The sequence below is a fragment of the Mustela putorius genome, unplaced genomic scaffold (assembly GCF_011764305.1).
Source record: "Mustela putorius furo isolate JIRA1106 unplaced genomic scaffold, ASM1176430v1.1 tig00000275_pilon_pilon_pilon, whole genome shotgun sequence".
Lineage (NCBI taxonomy): Eukaryota > Metazoa > Chordata > Mammalia > Carnivora > Mustelidae > Mustela > Mustela putorius.
The window spans coordinates 7,293,244-7,313,632 of NW_025421341.1; the positions used below are offsets into that span (position 1 = coordinate 7,293,244).

The 20,389-nt window shown below is 36.8% G+C and overlaps 1 protein-coding gene and 1 pseudogene across 1 annotated transcript in view; both read left to right on the plus strand.

The window, feature by feature from the left end:
* The window catches only part of STRADB (STE20 related adaptor beta), a 28,697-nt gene that overhangs the window by 2,045 nt on the left and 6,263 nt on the right, over window positions 1-20,389 (plus strand). Inside the window, exons 2-5 of the mRNA XM_045078566.1 lie at window positions 1,451-1,547; window positions 6,726-6,806; window positions 17,104-17,203; window positions 20,067-20,188. Of these exons, the coding sequence (XP_044934501.1) occupies window positions 1,536-1,547; window positions 6,726-6,806; window positions 17,104-17,203; window positions 20,067-20,188 (315 nt within the window). The 5' untranslated portion in view covers window positions 1,451-1,535. The remainder of the gene's footprint in view (window positions 1-1,450; window positions 1,548-6,725; window positions 6,807-17,103; window positions 17,204-20,066; window positions 20,189-20,389) is intronic.
* Window positions 14,869-15,019, plus strand: LOC123391698 (annotated as a pseudogene).

Below are 20,389 nucleotides of genomic sequence, written 5' to 3' on the forward strand. Positions count from 1 at the left end.
ATCCACTCAAGCTCTTATATTGGTACAGTGTTTGGTGGTTATGAGCCCTTTCAGATGAAGTATCTCATTTGATCTCAACCACCCTGGAAGGTGGGCAGGGCGGGTATTGCTTCCTCCTTTTGTAATACAGCAAATGCCACTGCACTGCCTTAAATTGATGATAATGAATGGCAGGAGACAAAATAATCATAACCTTTCAGGTTTTCCTTCCTCCTGTTCTCTACTTTGGGTTTATAGTGAATATCCTGAATAAATTCGTATCTTTCCTTAGCAGTAAAATTGGATACTGCTCTATAATATCTACTGCTTACAAAGTCTTCCTTTTTGTTTTCATTTTGCTTATTTACCTTGATTAAACTTGGGGGTTTCATTAAAATGAAATAATAAACCACAACTAATAAGGAAGAGATGATATTGGTTAGGTATAACAAAACACCCAGTACTAGAAAGTTTAGAACATTGCTATCCTTTCTGTTAGGAAAAATCTGGAATGTTTTGGTGGTGCCTTTGTAGTTCCTTGAATCTGAAGAAGTTGCTATTTTAAACTTATGAATCTGTTGCAGTGTCTTCATAAACTATTGAGATTAATACTCTACTAGTGAAAGTGGGCAGGAATTATTTGTATAATAATCTCTATATCTCATACTTGTCAAATTCTAGGGAGAATAGAATTGAGAACTAAGAATCATGAGGTAAAAAATATTCAGCCTAAAATATTATTTTTATGTGAAAACTGAAAACATTTCTCTTTTTAAAAAACACATGACAACGAGGGGTACCTGGGTGGCTCAGTGGGTTAAGCACCTGCCTTCAGCTCAGGTCATGATCCTGGTGTCCTGGCATTGAGCCCCAGTCTGGCTCCCTGCTAGCGATGGGGTGGGGTGTCTGCTTCTCCTTCTCCCTCTGCCCTTTCCCCCACTCTTGCACGCTCACTCTGTCTCAAATAAATAAATAAAATCTTAAAAATTAAAAAAAATATATGGTAACAAGAAAATGTTATTCCTAGTGTGTTACTAATCCAGATTCTTTCCCAAATTTTTTAGTCATGGACCCCAAATGATTTAATAGGCAATTAATCCAATTAGGAAGCTGTAGAACATTTACTTATAACTAGAATAATTGGAAATTATTGGAGTATATTTATAGGTGGGTCCAACACTAATTTTCTGTATTGCTTTCACATTTGCTTAAGTTTCTTTAAAGTACAGAAAAGATAAAGAGAGATGCAGGTATATTGGTCTTTGGAAATAATTCACAATCTGCTTTTCTGTTGTGATGTCAGTTCCCAAATAGTGTTCGGTAAACAGAAATGCTCTGTATAGACACTTTTCAGAAATGGCTCTAGTCCTTGCATCCAAGAACAGCTGCCTAAATATCATAAGGGTTGATAACTAGTTCTTCCAGGAACTTTTATTAAATCTAATTATTTTACTTTTCTTTTTTATAATAGGATATTTCTTCATCTTGAAGATAAAGCAAAAATCTTTTTTGGAGTAGATGGATTTTTGACACTTTCTGTGAACTAAAACGATTCAATGTCTCTCTTGGTAAGTGTGTTAACATAGATTTAGTTTCAGGGCACTTGGGTGGCACTGTCAGTTAAGTCTCTGACTCTTGGTTTTCGTTCAGGTCATAATCTCAGGCTCGTCAGATCAAGCCCCATGTCATGTTCCATGTTCTGTGAGGAGTCGGCTTGGGATTCTCTCTCTGGCTCCCTCTCCCCACCGCAGGCTCTCTCTTTCTCTCTCTCTCTCAGTCTCTCTCAAATAAATAAGGGGCTCCTGGGTGGATCAGTCAGTTAAGTGTCTACCTTCAGGTCAGGTTACAATCTCAGGGTCCTGGGATCGAGCCCTGCATTGGGCTCTTCTGTTAGTGGGGAGTCTACGTCTCCCTCTCATTCTCCCTCTGTGCACTCGCTCTCGCGCTCTCGCTCTCTCTCTCTCTCTTTCTCAAATAAATAAATAAAATCTATAAAATTAAATAGCATAAGTAAATAAATCTGTTAAAAACAAAAAAGAGCACAGATCTAATTTTGTGCCATCAGAGTAGTTAGATGTTAGTGCAGAGCCATAACTGAAAGTGTGTTCTGATGGGATATTGTTATGCTGAGATGTTATTTTGACCTGAATGGCTTCTGGTCTTAAGAAATGAGTTAAATTTTCACTGAGTTTTTGTTGCTTTAAAAAAGAGCTTCTCCTTTACTTTTCTGATATATTCATTATTCTTTTTCTTTGACCCATACCCACTCATTTTCATACATTTACTGTACTTATATATGCCTCTCCCATCTAGTTAGCTATGCCTTATACTTAAATCTTTCAAAAGTCCCTTTCACAAATTTCCATTAGACCAAAGGCAAACAAAATAATATAAAAATAAACCTCTTATAAGACAAAAAAAATTTGGATCAATGTATAATATGATGTATAGATTCCAGTTTGTTTTGTGTTTATATTAGATCCATGGTATCTAGATGGAGAACCAAGAATCATATGGTAAAAACAATATTCAGCCTACAGAAAATATTATTTAGATTAAGTAGTTTCAGGTCTTCTGTCATGTCTTGTATAGACCATAATATAATATCTGACTTTATTAATGTAGCAATCTTCTAAAAAGTGATGGGTGTATTTGTATGATGATTTTCAGTTTATAAATACTTTCAGATATTATATCTCTTTCAGCCTTCAAAGTGTAAGTGATGGCAGGGCAGGTGGTTTAATCCTTATTTTGAGTTTGGCCCAAGATGGCAAAGAATTGCCAGATTCAAACTCGTATCTGCCAATTTGCTCCATCATTTGCCAAGTCTGAGAGGCAGAACTACAAAGTGAGGAAATACAGAATGTGTTCGTTGGATTTATTGTATGATTTGTTTGGTATATGAAAAATACAGAATGCATTTACTTTATTTTTAAAGTAATGCTTTTCTACTTAAAAAGGGAGCTTTAGGGTCTCCTGGCTGACTTAGTCAGTACAGCATATGACTCTTGATCCCAAGGTTATAAGTTCAAGCACCATGTTGGGTGTAGACATTATATAAAAAAATAAAACCTTAAAAAAAATGGTGGGGAGCTTTATCTATCTAGATAGTTGTTATGAAATACCCACCTCATTTTCTTTTTTTTTTTTTCTTTTAAAGATTTTATTTATTTATTTGAGAGAGAGAGTGAGGAGAAGGTCAGAGGGAGAAGCAGACTCCCCATGGAGCTGGGAGCCCGATGCAGGACTCGATCCCGGGACTCCGGGATCATGACCTGAGCCAAAGGCAGTCGTCCAACCAACTGAGCCACCCAGGTGTCCCCCCATCTCATTTTCTAACGCAGAGATGAACAAACATTTTCTGTAAAAGTCAGATAGTATTTGTGTGCTATATGGTCCCTGTAACAAATTACTCTTCTGTTGTGTGAAAGCATAAGCAATACATAAATAAAAGTGAATAAGTTAGTGTTCAAGTAAAACCTTATTCACTACAACAGGTAGTGTCTCAGACTGACTTGTGGACCATATAGTTTGTAGACCCCTCTTCTAAAGGATTACTTAAGGTTAACAATTTTATATCAGTTTGTAAATTGGATGAGATGTAAAAGGGCATTTGATAGATGAAGATCTTGAGATTTAGAGGGCTGTGTGGATTCCCAGGGCTTCTGAATTTTGGAAAAAGAATATCTTATTCTTTTATTCTATAATTATGGATTTTGTGAAAAACAATAGAATTTAATAATGGGTGATTTAAATTTATTCAGTTTGTTAATAATTTTAATTTTACTCTTCCTGTAATGATGAAATATTTAGAATTCTTTGAATATTTTCCTAAATGAGATATCTGTACAACTGAGATAAAGTTGATGTTTATACCTATGAAGGATTCCTCCCCATTCAAGTTTTACCCTCTGTTGGAGAGTTAAGAAATGGCGTTTTCAAAGGAGCAGCATACGTAAAATATTTTCCTTTAGATTCTTTTTTAGGTATAATTTTTTATTTGGCTGTTATGATAGTGGATTAAAAAATTACACTAAAAATATTTTAGGGCATCTTCTGGATGGTTTGAAATAATTTGTGCTGCCTAGAAGACCTTAATGTGTGTATTTTTCATAAGCTATTATTCACCAGCATATAATTGATTCAATGTGGATATAGAAATGTTTTGAAGTATAAGCTATGAGTGTTTTATGATTTTTATAACTTGAGCAGCTATTGAACATACTAACATTTTTTAGGAGAGGTCAGCAAAAACATTTTGCCTTATAACTTGGCTGGTTTTAGCTGTCTTCACATTAGTGATCACTTTCTTGAACTGTGAAAATTCTATATAAAGATAATGAAATGGAGATCTATCATATTATCTTATAAAATGTTTTCTCTATTTCTATAAACCAAAAAACATGGATCACTTCTCTTATTTTGAGAATAAGTTAGGTTTAATATAAGTTTTTAAAAATATGTCCAATATGTCTTTTTTCTTTTTAAGATTTATTTATTTATTTGAGAGAGAGGAAAAAGTGCGTGCACAGGGAGGAGGGGCAGAGGGAGAGAGTCCTAAGCAGACTGAGAGCTGAGCATGATCTATCGCTGGGCTCAATCCCACAGACACTGAGACCGCAACCTGAGCTGAAACCTGAATCAGATGCTCAATGACTGTGCCACGCTGGCATCTGGTGTCTCTAAAAATATGCCTAATATGTCTTAAATTAACTTCTCTTACATCAAAAAAAAAGTTATGGGCATTCTTTAGAAAGACTTTTTTATGTTTGAACATATTTTGATGACTGTATTAGAGGTCCCACCAAGACCACCTCCAGGTTTGATGATTTGCAAAACTAGGAGTTGCAAAACTTAGTCATGTAGTCATAACTAAGATTTATCATTGCCGAAGAACACAGAGAAAAATCAGTAAGGCAAAAGGGTACATGGAGTAAAGTTCAGAGGCAACCGGGCTCAAACTTTTTAAGAATCCTTTCCCAGTGGGGTCACATAGGATGTGCTTAATTCCCCCAGGGAATGGCAGCATGTGTAAATGTTGCCTACCAAGGAAGCTCATTGGAGACTCCTTCTCAGTTTTATTATTGGGGATTGGTCATGTAGGTACCTTCTGTTAACAGGTAACAAAATTTCAGACTTTCAGGAAAAAAAGCAGTAGTTCAGCAGAAACCACATTGTTTACGATGTTTAGGAACATGATCTATTCTTACCAGGGAAGGGTGGGAACCCTCCCCAAATCCTAGTTCCCAGTTACCAGCCAAGGAAGGGTCAGCTTGGCAGGCAAGCCTTTTCTAAGCATAGCAGTTTTAAGTCTGCCATGTTAACTCTTTCCTGTGCAGTACCATTGTATAGAATGATCCAGAGTAAATGTTACAAAATATAGGTAAATATCCAATACAGTATGTAAGTGACCTAACTGGTGGTTTTCAACCACCATGAGCAGCAGTAATAAGTATCTTCAAAAACTTTTCACTGTCTGTTTTTTTCACTCTAGACAAACCTATAAAAATTTTGCAAAGGAAATGATTCCATAGCTATCATGACCTTGTTAGCTTCTCTTCTTCAAGGGCGAGTTCTACATAAGACAGTGGAGATTTAGATCAAATTATTGTGATAAGATTGGTAAGGTATACAAACTGCAGGAATTCATAAAATAATCAGTAATTTAGGCTGAAAAAGGACAGATTAGATTAGTGAGAAATTCTGGCATTGTTTTAAATGAAGTGTGATTACTTTTAAGTGACTATGGCGTTAGGTAGATATGGGTGAGCTTATCTAAGCTTATCTAAGACTCATTTGATATTAGTGTTTTTACTGTTTATATACAAATAAATAGTTCATGAGATGCTTCAAAAAATTTATTACAAAAGTCTCTTTCATACAATTTGTTTATACATTAGATACACCTTTTCTTCCTAAGTAGAATAAGGTCAGCTTTACCCCACATGATAAATCACATGGAGGTGTTACATTTCATTATTGGCAATATGTGATAATAATAGGACCATGGGCTAAAATGCAGGAAAATGTAAACTTCGATAATGAAACTAAGTCTCCTATTCTTTTTTTTTTCTTTTTTTTTTTTAGATTTTATTTATTAGAGAGAAGTAGTGAGAGAGAGAGCAAGAGCAGAGGGGGAGGGAGAAGCAGACTCCTCACTGAGCAGGAGACATGAGGCTGGATCCCAGGACCCAGGATCATGACCTGAGCCAAGAGCAAACACTTAATTGACTGAACCACCCAGGTGCCCCAAGTCACCTACTTTTAATTTGCTTCCAGTTGAAGTAAGATGTTTATCATTTTAAGAAACAAAATTGGTTCCAGATACACTCATTGTGTAGTTTTAACGTGGTTAAACATGGTTCCTACATTTAAGAAACAGAATCTGATTATAATGAGTACAGCAGAGTAATCTTTAGCTAAATATTCAAAACAAAACCGCAAAGATGATTAAAGTGTTACAAATTAACACCAGCAGTGAAAGTGAATTGATACTATGACTTTCAGAGGATAGGATAAGGATCATAGACAATACCAAGTAAATTATACCAGATAGGAAATTTGTTCTTCTTCTTCTCTCCCTGACATACTACCTCCATGCTGTGAATCCTGGCAATTCCAGGTTCCTGCATGCTGCCTTTTCCCTCTGTACCTCACCCCAGTCACCAGATCTTTGTATTCACACATCACCCCTACTTATCTTGTGATTTATTTTTCACTTATTAAATGCATTTCTGAATTTCCAGGATTGTTTCTGCACTTCACGAACACAAGTTGAATCACTCAGACCTGAAAAACAGTCTGAAACCAGTATCCATCAACACTTGGTAAGAAAATGGTTAAGTACAATTAATATTCCTCCTTTGCTTTCTGTAGTATAGAAAGCAAAGTTTCATAGTACAGAAAGTAATTGCTGGTTCTTCCATATCTCTTTTTCTTACAGTATCTTTTATTGTTTCTCCCTCCACTTTCATTATTCTCCAGAAATCTACAGTAGACCTCTTCTGCCCAAACAGGCTGCCCCTAAGCGGCACCTGTTCCTAGGCTTCAGTTGCTCAGATGTCAGACTGTCCCGTAGCTACCTTGGGTTTTCCTTCAGGTCATGAGGGGACTCTGGCATCCAACAGGACTGGTGATCCTGATTTTTACCCATAAGCCCACACTCTTTCCTGGGCACTGGAAGTATCTACAGAATGCCTCCAATTAGACTTTTCAAAGGCATTTCTATGTAGTTTGAGTAAAACCTTAATCTGTCAAACTTCTCTGACCCCTTATATTTCTTTCTTTGGCTAATGAAAACCCATCTACTAAGGCACCTTAACTAGAAACTCTGAAGTTATCCTGACACTTACCTCTACCCCCCACATCTAATTATTCACCTGGTCTTTATTATTCACATGGTCTTTTGTATCTGTTTCTGAAATGCGGTTGAGTGCATACCCTCCTTCACCTCAACACTGCTGCTACCCAAATCTCATTTCTTACCTGGGACAATTGGAGGAGGACACATTGCCTCTGGTTTCCTTGATAAACCTCCTCTCACACTCAGATCAGAATTCAGCCCTGTTACCAGTACGGGACTGTTTGTGTCACTTTCCAGCTTTAAAACTCTCATTGGTTTCCTGCAGCCTGTGGGAAAGCCTAAACTTCTTAGCATAATATAAGGACTCCTGGTGGTGTGGAATAAGTCTAATTTTTGAGTTTCATTTCTTGCTTCTGAATCTTAGAATATACTCTTTTTTTCTGCCTCCAACAAAATTTTTCTTCATTCATGAAGAGTGGGCTCAAATATTGCATATCTGAAGCCTTTCCTCTTGTACTTTTTGTTTATTATTCTCCTACAAATCTTAGACATTCCCAGAAATTGGTATGTATTATCTCACAATGATTGATATACATGTCTCTCTGACTATAACATGATTCCCATAAAATAGGCATCCTGTGTTTTTCTTCTGTATTTCTCCTGGGTAATGCCTGATATATTAAGTAATATTTTAAAAAACATGCTAGGGAATAAATATTTCTCTGGGGTCCTCCCTTTCTTAATCCTTACTTTATTCTGCAATCCTTACTACAAAACGGAACCTGCCTTGCAAATTCCTTGTTTCCTACAGAACAAGGTAATCCCAATTATTCCTGCTTATAAGTTTATCTTGATCCTATATTCACTTGTCTTCATTTTTCTCATTTTACTTTTTACTCACTAATATTCTGAAGTCTTTTAGTCTTCTTTCTTTTATGCAATAGAATATATTATCCAATGCTAATTTTCATTCAAGTATTACCCTTCAGATTGAGGTAAAATGTCTGCTCTTGTCTCCTTGCTGTTGCCAAGAGAGAGGTCTTAAACTTCAAGAAACTTCCACACGTGCTGCTGCCTGTTTGTGTGTGTGTGTGTGTTTCTATTTTGTTTTGTTTGGCCTCATGCTAAAATACACATAACATAAAACTTACCATCTTAGCCATTTTTTTTTTTTAATTTGACAGAGAGAGAGAGAGAGATCATAAGTAGGCAGAGAGGCAGGCAGAGAGGGGTAAGCAGGCTCCCTGCTGAGCAGAGAGCCCAATGCGGGACTCCATCCCAGGACCATGAGACCATGACCTGAGTCGAAGGCAGAGGCTTAACCTGATGAGCCATAGGCGCCCCATCATCTTAGCCATTTTTAAGTGTACAGTTCAGTGGTATCAAATACATTCATAGTATTGTGCAGCTGTCACCACCATCCATCTCTGTAACTCTTTTATTCATGTAAAATTGAAACTGTGTATCCACTAAACAATAACTCCCTGTTCTCCTTCCCTCACTAGCCTCTGTCAACCACCAATCTATTTTCTATGATTTTTAACTACTCTGCCTCATATAAGTGGAATCACTGTATTTGTCTTTTTGTGACTGAGTTATATTTCATTTAATGTCCTCAAGGTCCATTTGTGTTGTAGCGTTTTGCAGAATTTCCTTATTATTTAAGGCTGAAAATGTTCCATTATATGTATATAGCACATTTTGCTTATCTAGTCATCTCTTGATGGACACTGGGTTGCTTTCACTTTGTGGCTATTGTGAATAATCCTGCTATGAACATGGATGTGCAAATATCTCTTTAGGACCTGATTTCATTTCTTCGGGTATATCCAGAAGTGGAATTAATGCATCATATGGTAATGATATTTTAATTTGGGGGTAAACCGCCATATTGTTTTCTACATCGGCTTTGCCATTTTGTATTTCTACCAATATTGCACAAGAATTCCAGTTTCTCTACATCCTAGAGATGTATTTTCTGTTTTTTTTTTATAGTAGCCAACCTAATGTGTATGAAGTGATATCTATTGTAATTTTGATTTATATTTCCCTAATGACTAGTGACGTTGAGCATCTTTTCATGTGCTTACTGGCCACTTTTACCTCTTCTGTGGAGAAATGTCTATTCAAGTCCTTTGCCCTTTTCTTAATTGGGCTATTTGCCTTTTTTGTTCTTGAGTTTTAGGAGTTCTGTATATTTTCTGGATATTAACACTTTACCAGATACTTATAAATGTTTTCTCCCATTCTGTGTGTTACCTTTTTACTTTGTTGTTAGTTATTTTTTGATGCACAAAATGTGAAAATTTACATGAAGTGGGCTTTGTTTTTCTTTTGTTTCTTATACTTTTGCTGTCATATCCAAGAAATCATCTCCAAATCCAATGTCAAAGCCTTTGTCCCATTTTTTCTTCCAAGAGTTTTATTGTTTTAGATATTAAATTTAGGCCCTTGATCCATTTTGATTTAAGTATTGTATATGATGTTTGTTAAGAGTCCAACTTCATTCCTTTGCACGTGGATATACACTATTCCTAGCACCATTTGCTGAATATACTGTCCTTGCTTTGTTGAATGGTCTTGACACCCTCGTCAAATGCCATTTGACCATATATGTGGCAGTTTATTTCTGGGCTCTTATTCTCTTCCATTGGTCTATATTTCTGTCTTTATTTCAGTGCCATGCCATTTTGATTACCATTGCTTTGTAATAGATTTCAAAATGAGGAAGAGTGAGTTCTCCAATTTTGTTCTTTTTCAAAATGATTTGAATTACTGTGGGTTCCTTGAGCTTTTAACAATATTAAGTCTTCCAATCAGTGAACATGAAATGTGCCTCCATTTATTTATGTCTTCCTAAATTTCGGTTAGCTATGTTTTATAGTTTTCATTATATACCTTTTTAACTTCCTTGGTTAGTTTAACTTCTAAGTATTTGATTGATGTTTTAATGATTACCTTGGCAGATTTTCCATTAAATAGGTCTTCTGAATTTTTAGAATTTCTAAAAGGTTTGATAGGAACAGAACTGTGCCCTGAGTTTTTTAAAATTCCAGTATATTTAAAATAAAATGTTATATTTCATTTGTACACTGTAGTGATTCAGCAATTCTGTACATTACTCAGTATGCATCATGGTAAGTGTGCTGTTTGTCCCCTTTACATATTTCACCCCTCCCCAGCCCTCCCCCTCTGGTAAACACTAATTTGTTCTTTATATTTAAGTTTGGTTTTTTTGTCTGTCTCTTCTTTGTTTATTTGTTTTGTTTCTTATATTCCACATATGAGTGAAATAATATGGTATTTGTCCTTCTCTGACTGACTTATTTCACTTAGCATCATTCCCTCTAGATCCATCCATGTTGCAAATGGCAGGATTTCATTATTTCTTATGACTGAATAATATATATATATATGTCACATCTTTATCCATTCATCTATCGATGGACACTTGGGTGGCTTCCATATTTTGGCTATTGTATATAATACTACAATAAACATTGTGATTATATATATTTGTGATATATATATATATATATATATATATATCTCACATCTTTTTTTTTTATTAAGATTTTATTTATTTATTTGACATAGATCACAAGCAGGCAGAGAGGCAGGCAGAGAGAAAGGAAGGGAAGCAGGTTCCCCGCCCAGCAGAAAGCCCGATGCGGGGCTTGATCCCAGGACTCTGGGATCACGACCTGAGCCAGAGACACAGGCTTTAATCCACTGAGCCACCCACGTGCCCCTATATCACATCTTCTTTATCCATTCATCTATCGATGAACACTTGGGTTGTTTCCATATTTTGGCTATTGTATATAATGCTGCAATAAACATAGGGGTGCATACATCTTCTCAAATTAGTGTTTTCATACTCTTGGGTAAATACCCAGTAGTAGAATTATTGGATCATATGGTAATTCTTTGTTAATTTTTTGAGGAACCTCTGTACTATTTTCCACAGTGGCTGTACAATTTGCATTCCTACCAAGAGTGTGAGAGTGTTCCTTTTTCTCCACAACCTTGCCAACATTTGTCATTTCTTGTGTTTTTTATTTTAGCCATTCTGACATTCTGATAGGAGTGATATCTCGTGGTTTTGACTTATAGCTCCTTGATGATTGGTGACGTTGAGCATCTTTTCATGTATCTGTTGGCGATCTTAAGTCTTCTTTGAAGAAATGTCTGTTCATTTCTTCTGCCCATTTTTATTTTTTTTTTTTAATATTTTATTTATTTATTTGACAGACAGAGATCACAAGTAGGCAGAGAGGCAGGCAGAGAGAGAAGTGGAAGCAGGCTCCCTGCTGAGCAGAGAGCCCGATGTGGGGCTCGATCCCAGGACCCTGGGATCATGACCTGAGCCGAAAGCAGAGGCTTTTACCCACTGAGCCACCCAGGCGCCCCTCTTCTGCCCATTTTTAAATTGGATTATTTGTTTTTTGGGTGTTGAGTTGTATAAGTTCTTTATATTTTTGGATCTTAGCTCCTTAACAGATACATCTTTTCAAATATATTTTCGCATTCAGTAGGTCACTTATTTGTTTTGTTGATTATTACCTTTGCCATGCAGAAGCTTTTTATTTGGATGTAGTCTCAGTAGTTTATTTTTGTTTTTGTTTTCCTTGCCTCCAGAGACATATCTAGAGAAATGTTGCTATGGTTGATGTCAGAGAAATTACTACCTGTGCTCCATTCTAGGATTGTTTTGGACAATGTCAAAGAAGTTACTGTGCATGTTCTCTTCTAGGGTTTCTATAATTTCAGGTCTCACATTTAGGTTTTTAATCCATTTTGAATTTATTTTTGTGTGTGGTGTAAGGAAATCATCCAGTTTCATTCTTTTGTATGCTGCAGTCTAGTTTTCCCAGCACCATTTGTTGAAGAGAGTATTTTTCTCATTGGATATTCTTTCCTGCTTTGTCAGAGATTGATTGTATATTTGTGGGTTCATTTCTGGGTTTTTATTCTGTTCTGTTGATCTATGTGTCTGTTTTTGTGCCAGTACCATACTGTCTTGATCACTACAGCTTTGTAATACAACTTGAAGTTCAGAACTGTGATGTCTCCAGCTTTGCTTTGCTTTTCTTTACCAAAATTGCTTTGGCTATTTGGGGTCTTTTGCAGTTCTGTAGAAATTTGAAGATTGTACTAGTTGTGTGAAAAATGCTGTTACCATTTTGATAGGGATTGTGTTAAATGTATAGATTGCTTTGGATAGTACAGACATTTTAACAACATTTGTTCTTAACACTATTTGTCCATAATCTTGGAATGTCTTTTCATTTCTTCTATCTTCAATTTCTTTTATCAGTATTTTGTAGTTTTCAGAGTACAGGTCTTTCACCTCTTTGGTTAGGTTTATTCCTAGGTATCTTATTATTTTTGGTGCAATTGTAAATGGAATTGATTCCTTAATTTCTGCTGCTTCATTTGGTGTATAGATATGCAACAGATTTCTGTATGTTGATTTTGTGTCCTGCATCTTTAATGGTTTCGTTTATTAATTCTACCAGTTTTTTGGTGGAGTCTTTTGGCTTTTCTATATATAGTATCATATCATCTGCAAATCGTGAAAGTTTTCTTTCTTTCTTACTGATATGGTTGCCTTTTAATTCTTTAGTCTTGTCGGATTGCTGTGGCTAGGAATTCCAGTACTGTAAAGAATAAAAGTGCTGAGAGTGGACATCCCTATCTTGTTCCTGACCACACAGGAAAATCTCTCAGTTTTTCCCCATTGAGAATGATATTAGCAATGGGTCTTTATTATGGCCTTTGTGATGTTGAGGTATGTTTCCTCCACACCTACTTTGTTGAGGATTTTTTATCGTGAATGGATGTTGTACTTTGTCAAATGCTTCCTTTTTTCTTTGGAATTGCTTGAGAAGAAACAATTCTTCTCTAAATATTTGGTAGAATTCATCTTCGAAGCCATCTGGCCTTAGACTTATGTTTCTTGAGAGTTTTTTGGTAATTTATTTGCTGGTAATTGGTCTGTTCAAATTTTTGTATTTCTTCCTTCTTCTGTTTTGGCAGATTATGTGTTTCTAGCAATTTATCCATTTCTTACAGGTTGTTCAGTTTTTTGGCATATAGATTTTTATATTTCCTCTAGTTGTATTTCTGTGGTATGGGTTATCATTTTCTCCTCTCTCATTTGTGATTTTTGGGTCCTTTCTCTTTTTGATAACTCTGGCTAGAGGCTTATCAATTTTGTTGACTTTTCGAAGAACCAGCTCCTGGTTTTGTTGATTTGTTCTATTATTTTTTTAGTTTTATGTAATTTATTTCTGTTCTAGTCTTTATTATTTCCTTCCTTCTGCTGGATTTGGGTTTTGTTTGTTCTTTTTTTTTTTAGCTCTTTTAGGTGTAAGGTTAGGTTATTTGAGGTTATTTGAGATTTTCCTTGCTTCCTGAGTTTATATATTGCTATAAACTTCCCTCTTAAACTGCTGTTGCTGCATCCCCAAGATTTTCAACCACTGTGTTTTTTCATTTGTCTCCATGTATTTTTTTCATTTCCTCTTTGATTTCCTTATTGATCCATTCTTGTTTAGTAGCATGTTAATTAATCTCCATGTGTTTGTGTTCTTCCCAGATACTTTCCTGTGCTTGACTTGTAGTTTCACAGTGTTGTGGCTAGAAAAAGTCAGTAGTGTGACTTTCATCTTCTTCTATTTGTAGAAGCCCGTTTTGTGGCTTAACATGTGATCTGTTCTGGAGTATGTTTCATGGGCACTTGAAAAGAATGTGTATTCTGTTAGGATGGACTGTTTTGAATATGTCTGTTCAATCTGTCTGGACCAGTGTGTCATGTAAAGCCACTGTTTTCTTGTTGCTTTTCCACTTAGATGATCTGCCCATTGTTCTAAGTGGGGTGTTAAAATTCTCTACTATTATTATATTACTGTCAGTTAATTCCTTTATATTATTAACTGTTTCATGTATTTGGGTGCTCCTTTGTTTGCATAAATATTTACAATTGTTACATCTTCTTGTCGGAGTATCCCCCTTTGTTATTGTGTAGAGTTCTTCTTTGTCTCTTCTTAGAGTTTTTGTTTGTTTTGTATACAACCCCAGGTGTTTTCCAAACTACTGCTTCAGTACTTTATCTTAGCAGGATTGTTTGTTATGCTCTGGCTCTCCCAGAGCTGAGCCCATTATTTTTTAAATTACTAGGCATTAGGTCCCCTCTGGTTTTCATAGTTCAATGTTATGGGGATTTATCTTCCCACTGCGGGTCTCCATGATTGTGTTGCCTGGCACGGGGTCTGCTCCTCTCCCTTCTCCATGCTTGTACTGTCTGTCCCTCCTGCAGTCTTGTGGGTCATTGGTTCCAGATCTCAGGTCTGCCCTTCCTACCTTTTTTTGGATGTATCTTCTGTAGGATTAACTGTAGAGAGTCTGCTAGTCTTCAGGTTGTTTTCTGGGTTATTTACAGTGATGTGGGTGTTACTTAGGTGTATCTATGGTATGAAGTGAGCTTAGGCTCCTCCTACTCCACCATCTTCCTTAGAAGTCTGACCCTGCCATGATTTTTGCTTTCTAATTCTCTAGTCATCAAATCAAAAAGAGAAGTGAGCTTTGCGCAGTGGCAGTATCGTAGCCAATGAGGTTTATCCGAGGCGCGATTATTGCTAATTGAAAAAGAGAAGTGAGCTTAGTTTAGGATGATTCACTCTTAGTAAACCTTTGTTGTCTTCTTGTAATTACCATGTTGTTTTCTTAAGTGTCTGTAATTCATCTATCTAGTAGTTTGATTTTAGACTTTACTGGGCAAGTATATCAAGCCTTACCTCTTTGTAGTTTTCACACCTTTTGAAAATCGGGTCAGTATTTGATTATTTTCATTCTGGTTTCTCTTTTCAGTTCTACTATATTTGCAAACTTAATATCCTACGTATAATTGTCTTTGGCCTGTAACTTTGAACCTATGTAAAACACTTTGTTTTAGACTTCAGTTGCTTATTTCCAATATATTTGCCCCTTCTATTTGTCTTACTTTATTTTTTTCTTTTTAAATATTTTATTTATTTGAGAGAGAGCATGCATGTGCTTGCAAGTCGGGGGAGGGGCAGAGGGGGAGGAAGAGGGAAAGAATCCCAAGTAGACTCTGTGCTAAGCACAGAGCCCAACATGAGGCTTGATCCCGTGACCCTGAGACCATGACCTGAACCAAAACCAAGAGTCAGTTGCTCAACCAACTGAGCCACACAGGCGTTGTGCCCCTTCTGTTTTAAAGAAAACTATTTCCTGGAGTGCCTGGCTGGCTCAGTTGGTAGAGCATATGACTCTTGATCTCAGGGTTGTGAATTAAAGCCCCATCCATGTTGGGCATGGAGCATATTTAAAAAAAGGACAACTATTTCCCTAATGGAGTATATGGAAGCAAAGAAAAGGTTGATTAGCCTGATTTCAGTCCATTATTGGGTAACCTATTCCATTTTTCTCTAGCAGTGAGCTGTAAACCTCAGTTCATTTGGTGCTCTAGCCTTCCTGACAGGCCTGTAGTTTATCACTTTAAGATTTTTAAAAATTGTTATATTTTCTTCTTTCTCTTATTTGTATTCTTTAAATCTGAGGTAATTTTAAGACTACCTGTTCTGAAGAAATGACTTATTTGGATTTCTTTTCTTCACTGGGATTATTTCCGATTGTAATAGTAGGGTTTCTTTTTATAGTCTTTCACCCCTCTTGAATAATATTTACCTTTATTCATCCTTAACTGTGAGCTTATATTTTTTTGGCTCTTTTAAAAGTTTAGGGACCATGTAGAATCAAGAATATAAAAAGCAGCACAACTCCTACTACCCAGTAATATCATTTCTTTTTTTTTTTTTTTTTTTTTTTTTTTTTTTTTTTTTTAAAGATTTTATTTATTTGATAGAGAGAAATCACAAGTAGACGGAGAGGCAGACAGAGAGAGAGAGAGGGGAAGCAGGCTCCCTGCTGAGCAGAGAGCCCGATGCGGGACTCGACCCCAGGACCCTGAGATCATGACCTGAGCTGAAGGCAGCGGCCTAACCCACTGAGCCACCCAGGCGCCCCCAGTAATATCATTTCTAATCCCTTTCTTCCTTCTACCTTGGAGGCAGTAACAAGATTCTTGCCACCTGCTGGTGCCTGTAAAGCCTCCCAAGTGTCTTTTGGAGAACGGCTGTCTTTTAGGAGGCCCTCCTGGCTATCGGATGACACTGGTGGTATCGGCCTCTTCTTTCTTCTGTGGGCGTGTTATTTCACTGGGCCTGGGATCTGCTGCAAACCTAAGACTTTGTTGCTAAAGCACCCCCGTGAGACCTCGGATCGTTGCAGAAGTCTGAACCCTATTCTCCCATCTCTTGAGGTTTTTCTTTCTTACCTCCCTTCTGATTGATTTCATCTGGTGAAAAACATCAGTAATTTTAATAGGCTGCAATGTGGAAATTTTTCTTTGATTTATTAACACCTTCCTTAGCTGAGCAGGTACTTATATGTGTAGTAGATGTATTTATTAGGTACCCTGAAGAATTAATAGCTGTTTCTAGCAACTCCTAAAAATGCTTACTAGAGATTGTGCAGGAAAGTATTCTTTGCTATCTATAAATCTGCTTTTCCCACACTCTCCCCCTTTACATGCTGATAGCTTTTTAACCACTTATTAGCAATTTTAAACTCTTTCTAGATCTTGAAACAGTGTCTTAAGCCACCTTCTAGTGCCTTCCTAATGAGCACTTGCATGTTTAAAAGTAAAATATCAGTATTTTATATTAGGGTAGAGGACTAAAATGGGGGACCAAAAAAAGTTTATTTTTTCTCATCTTTTTAAAATAATGCAGGTTGATGCGCCAACCTTTTCCCAATTGCCTCCATCCACTAGAGCAAAGGATGTGATCTGTTCCACCAACGTTTCTCACTATGAACTCCAAGTGGAAATAGGTAATTATCTTGGATTGACCCTTCATAATTAGAAATGAAATTGATGACAAAAAGATTATTTTGGGGGTGCCTGGGTGGCTCAGTGGGTTAAAGCCTCTGCCTTCAGCTCAGGTCAGGATTCCAGGGTCCTGGGATCGAGCCCCGCATCCGGCTCTCTGCTCAGCAGGGAGCCTGCTTCCCTTCCTCTCTCTGCCTACTTGTGATCTCTATCAAATAAATCAATAAAATGTTAAAAAAAAAAAAAAAAGATTGTTTTGTGGGCAGGTCTTTTTCTTTTGTCACTTGTAGCATAAAACTAGATGTTAATTGTGTCTGACAGATCTATTAATAGCCATACACGTGTGAAACACTTGCTGTGAGTAATCACAAATAGCTATTACACGCTGCAAACAGATACTGTGTTGGAGTCTAGGGATATAAAACCATGTAAAACACTTGAGGAATCCATATTCTCTCTGGGAAGATGAACAGGCAAGATAGTCCTATTTATGTGCTAGAGGGTACTATAGTAGAGGTGTGTTGTTATGGGAATAGGAAAGATGGCACATCGGACCGTCCATCTTGACTGCACTGAGAATCAAGAAAAGTCACAAAATTAAGCAGGAGCCTGAAAAAAGAGGAAAAGTTTGCTAAATATTCTATTCAGGGTTTTTGCTGCAATAACAGAAAACAATCCTGACTAGATTAAGAGAGGAATATTTTTTGAACAGTATTGCTAACTGACACAATTGTTGGCTAGAGAGAGAGACTTGGAAGAAACTAAGAAAAGCCAAATAACTAGAACCAGAGAGCGGACCATGGCATAGGAACAGCCTAGTTAGTGTACTACCTGTTAGATCACTTACATCCCAGATACTGGAACCCACTGCAGTGAGTTCTGCCTGCCTCCGCTTCTGTTTATCACTAATTCCAGCCTTCATTTGGCTAAGCTTAAGTCACTGACCTTCCCATGCCAGTGCCAAGGAGACCGAGAGAAATAAGGATCTGACACTTCTAAATAGCACTGGTGGGTAATGCCCCCGAATTAGGAAGGGTGTTCACATGGTGTCAATTTAAAAAAAGGTTAAAAAAAATTACTTCAGTAGATGACTGAGGAACGCTGGCTAGAAGGGAACTACCCCATAGATGCTCTTTGCCTGTCCGTGGGAACAGAGGGAGTGTAGGCAGTGGTAGGAGACAAATCTGGAAAGGGAGGTCTGTAACACATTGTGAAAGATTTCTTACAGTGTATTTAGAAGTTCAGACTCTGACAACTTACCCACTTCATTTCTCAAAGCAATTTTGGTTTACCCTGTCCATGTTTGAGATGCATTGTGGAGTGGTGATAATGGTAGTAATCCCATCTAACGGGCACTGTGCTGAACATTTCATGTGCACTTTCTCATGTCAGCCTTTTACCGCTCGCCATTCGTCTGACGAGGATACTGAGGCTCTGAGAACTTAAGTAACAGTGCTACAGCTAGTGATTTGAAAGCAAACCTTTCTGATTGGAGAGGTGCTGCACTGTAGTACCTTTCTATGGATAAAATGCTGAAGTTAGAGGGAAAACAGGCAGCATCTCCAGGCAGCAGTGTGGAAGATAAAGATCAGTTATTTACAACCGGAAGGACCATCCGGAGCACCCGAATCTTTAAAAATTGCAGTGCCTGTATCCCATCACAGAGCTGTGGAGTCAGAATTTCTGGTGAATGGGACTTAGGTATAGGCTTTTGAAGTATTGTTTTCCCAGTAATTTTGGAGCGTGCGTTCGTTGAGAATGCAGGGCACGGTGACGAAGTCACTGCATGCCACCAGCGACAGAGGATAAGACTTGAACTACGGCAGTCATGCGGACACTGGAGACACTTTGGGATTAACTTCTTTTCAAAGATAAATGGCACAATTTGGTGACTGTGGAGAGAGGGAGGGACTAACATTTATTAGGTGCTTATTGGTAAGTGCCACTCCAGGTGTTTTACATTTTAAAAATTGATGACATTAAATGCTGATGAGTATGTTGTGGCTCTTATACACTGTATGTGGGAATAAAAATAGTTTAGCCGCTTTCCAAGTCAGTTTGGCAATTTGTTACAAGGTTAAATATGCATGACCCAGCCCTTGCATTTGTAAGTATTTGCCAAAGAGAAATGAAAACATGTCTACTTAAAGAATATTTTGGCAGCGTTATTTATAGTTACCAAAAGCTGAAAACAACCCAAATATCTATCAATTTGAGGTTGGATAAATTGTGGTATATTCATACAGTGGGTTATTGCTGAGTAATAGAAGCTACTGAAACACAGCAATAGGGAACAATCTCCGAAGCATTATGCTAAGTGAAAGAAGCCTTTCAGGACTGCCTTTTATATCATGTCAGTGGGCCAGGGATTGCTCAATAATTTCCATTGTTTGAATTTGCCATAATTAGTTTATCAAGTCCCAATTTGAGCCATTATGATAGATATGTAATAGTATATCAATGGTATGTTAATAGTATATGTAATGGTGGTTTTAATTTGCATTTCTCTACCCTGAGGATTTTTCATGTGCTTATTAGACATTCCTGTATCTTCTTTTGTGGATTGCCTATTTAATCTGCATATTTTTGAATTTAGTATAGGGTTGCGTAGAATTCTAAGAATTCTATAGAGCTCTAAGAATTTTTTATATTTGCTGGATGTAAACTTGTCAGATAAAAGTATCATTAATGTTTTCATTCGGTGGCTTATCTTTTCATTTTCTTAACAGTGTCTTCTTGAAGAGCAGAAGGTTTTAATTTTGATGAATCCAAGTTACCAGGTTTTTTTCCTTCTTGATGATGTCCCAGTTACCAGTTTTTTTTTTCCTCTTTGTTTGCTAATGTGAGTTTTACATCTGATTATAGGAAGAGGATTTGACAACTTGACAACTGTCCATCTTGCCCGTCATACGCCTACAGGAACACTGGTGACTATAAAAATTACAAATCTAGAAAACTGCACTGATGAACGCCTGAAAGCATTACAGGTAACAATGTGAGAAAAATGATATATTTAATGTCTTTTGACAGGATTACATCTGTAGGCATTTTTTCCCCCCCAAATTATAGTTATTCTGTTAAAGTTAGATTTCTTTATTCTAATAAACACACAGTAACAGAGTCAGAAATAATAGCTGGAAGCCAGATTCATGAAAGAACAAATATATTCAAACTTTGGTAACTAGTAT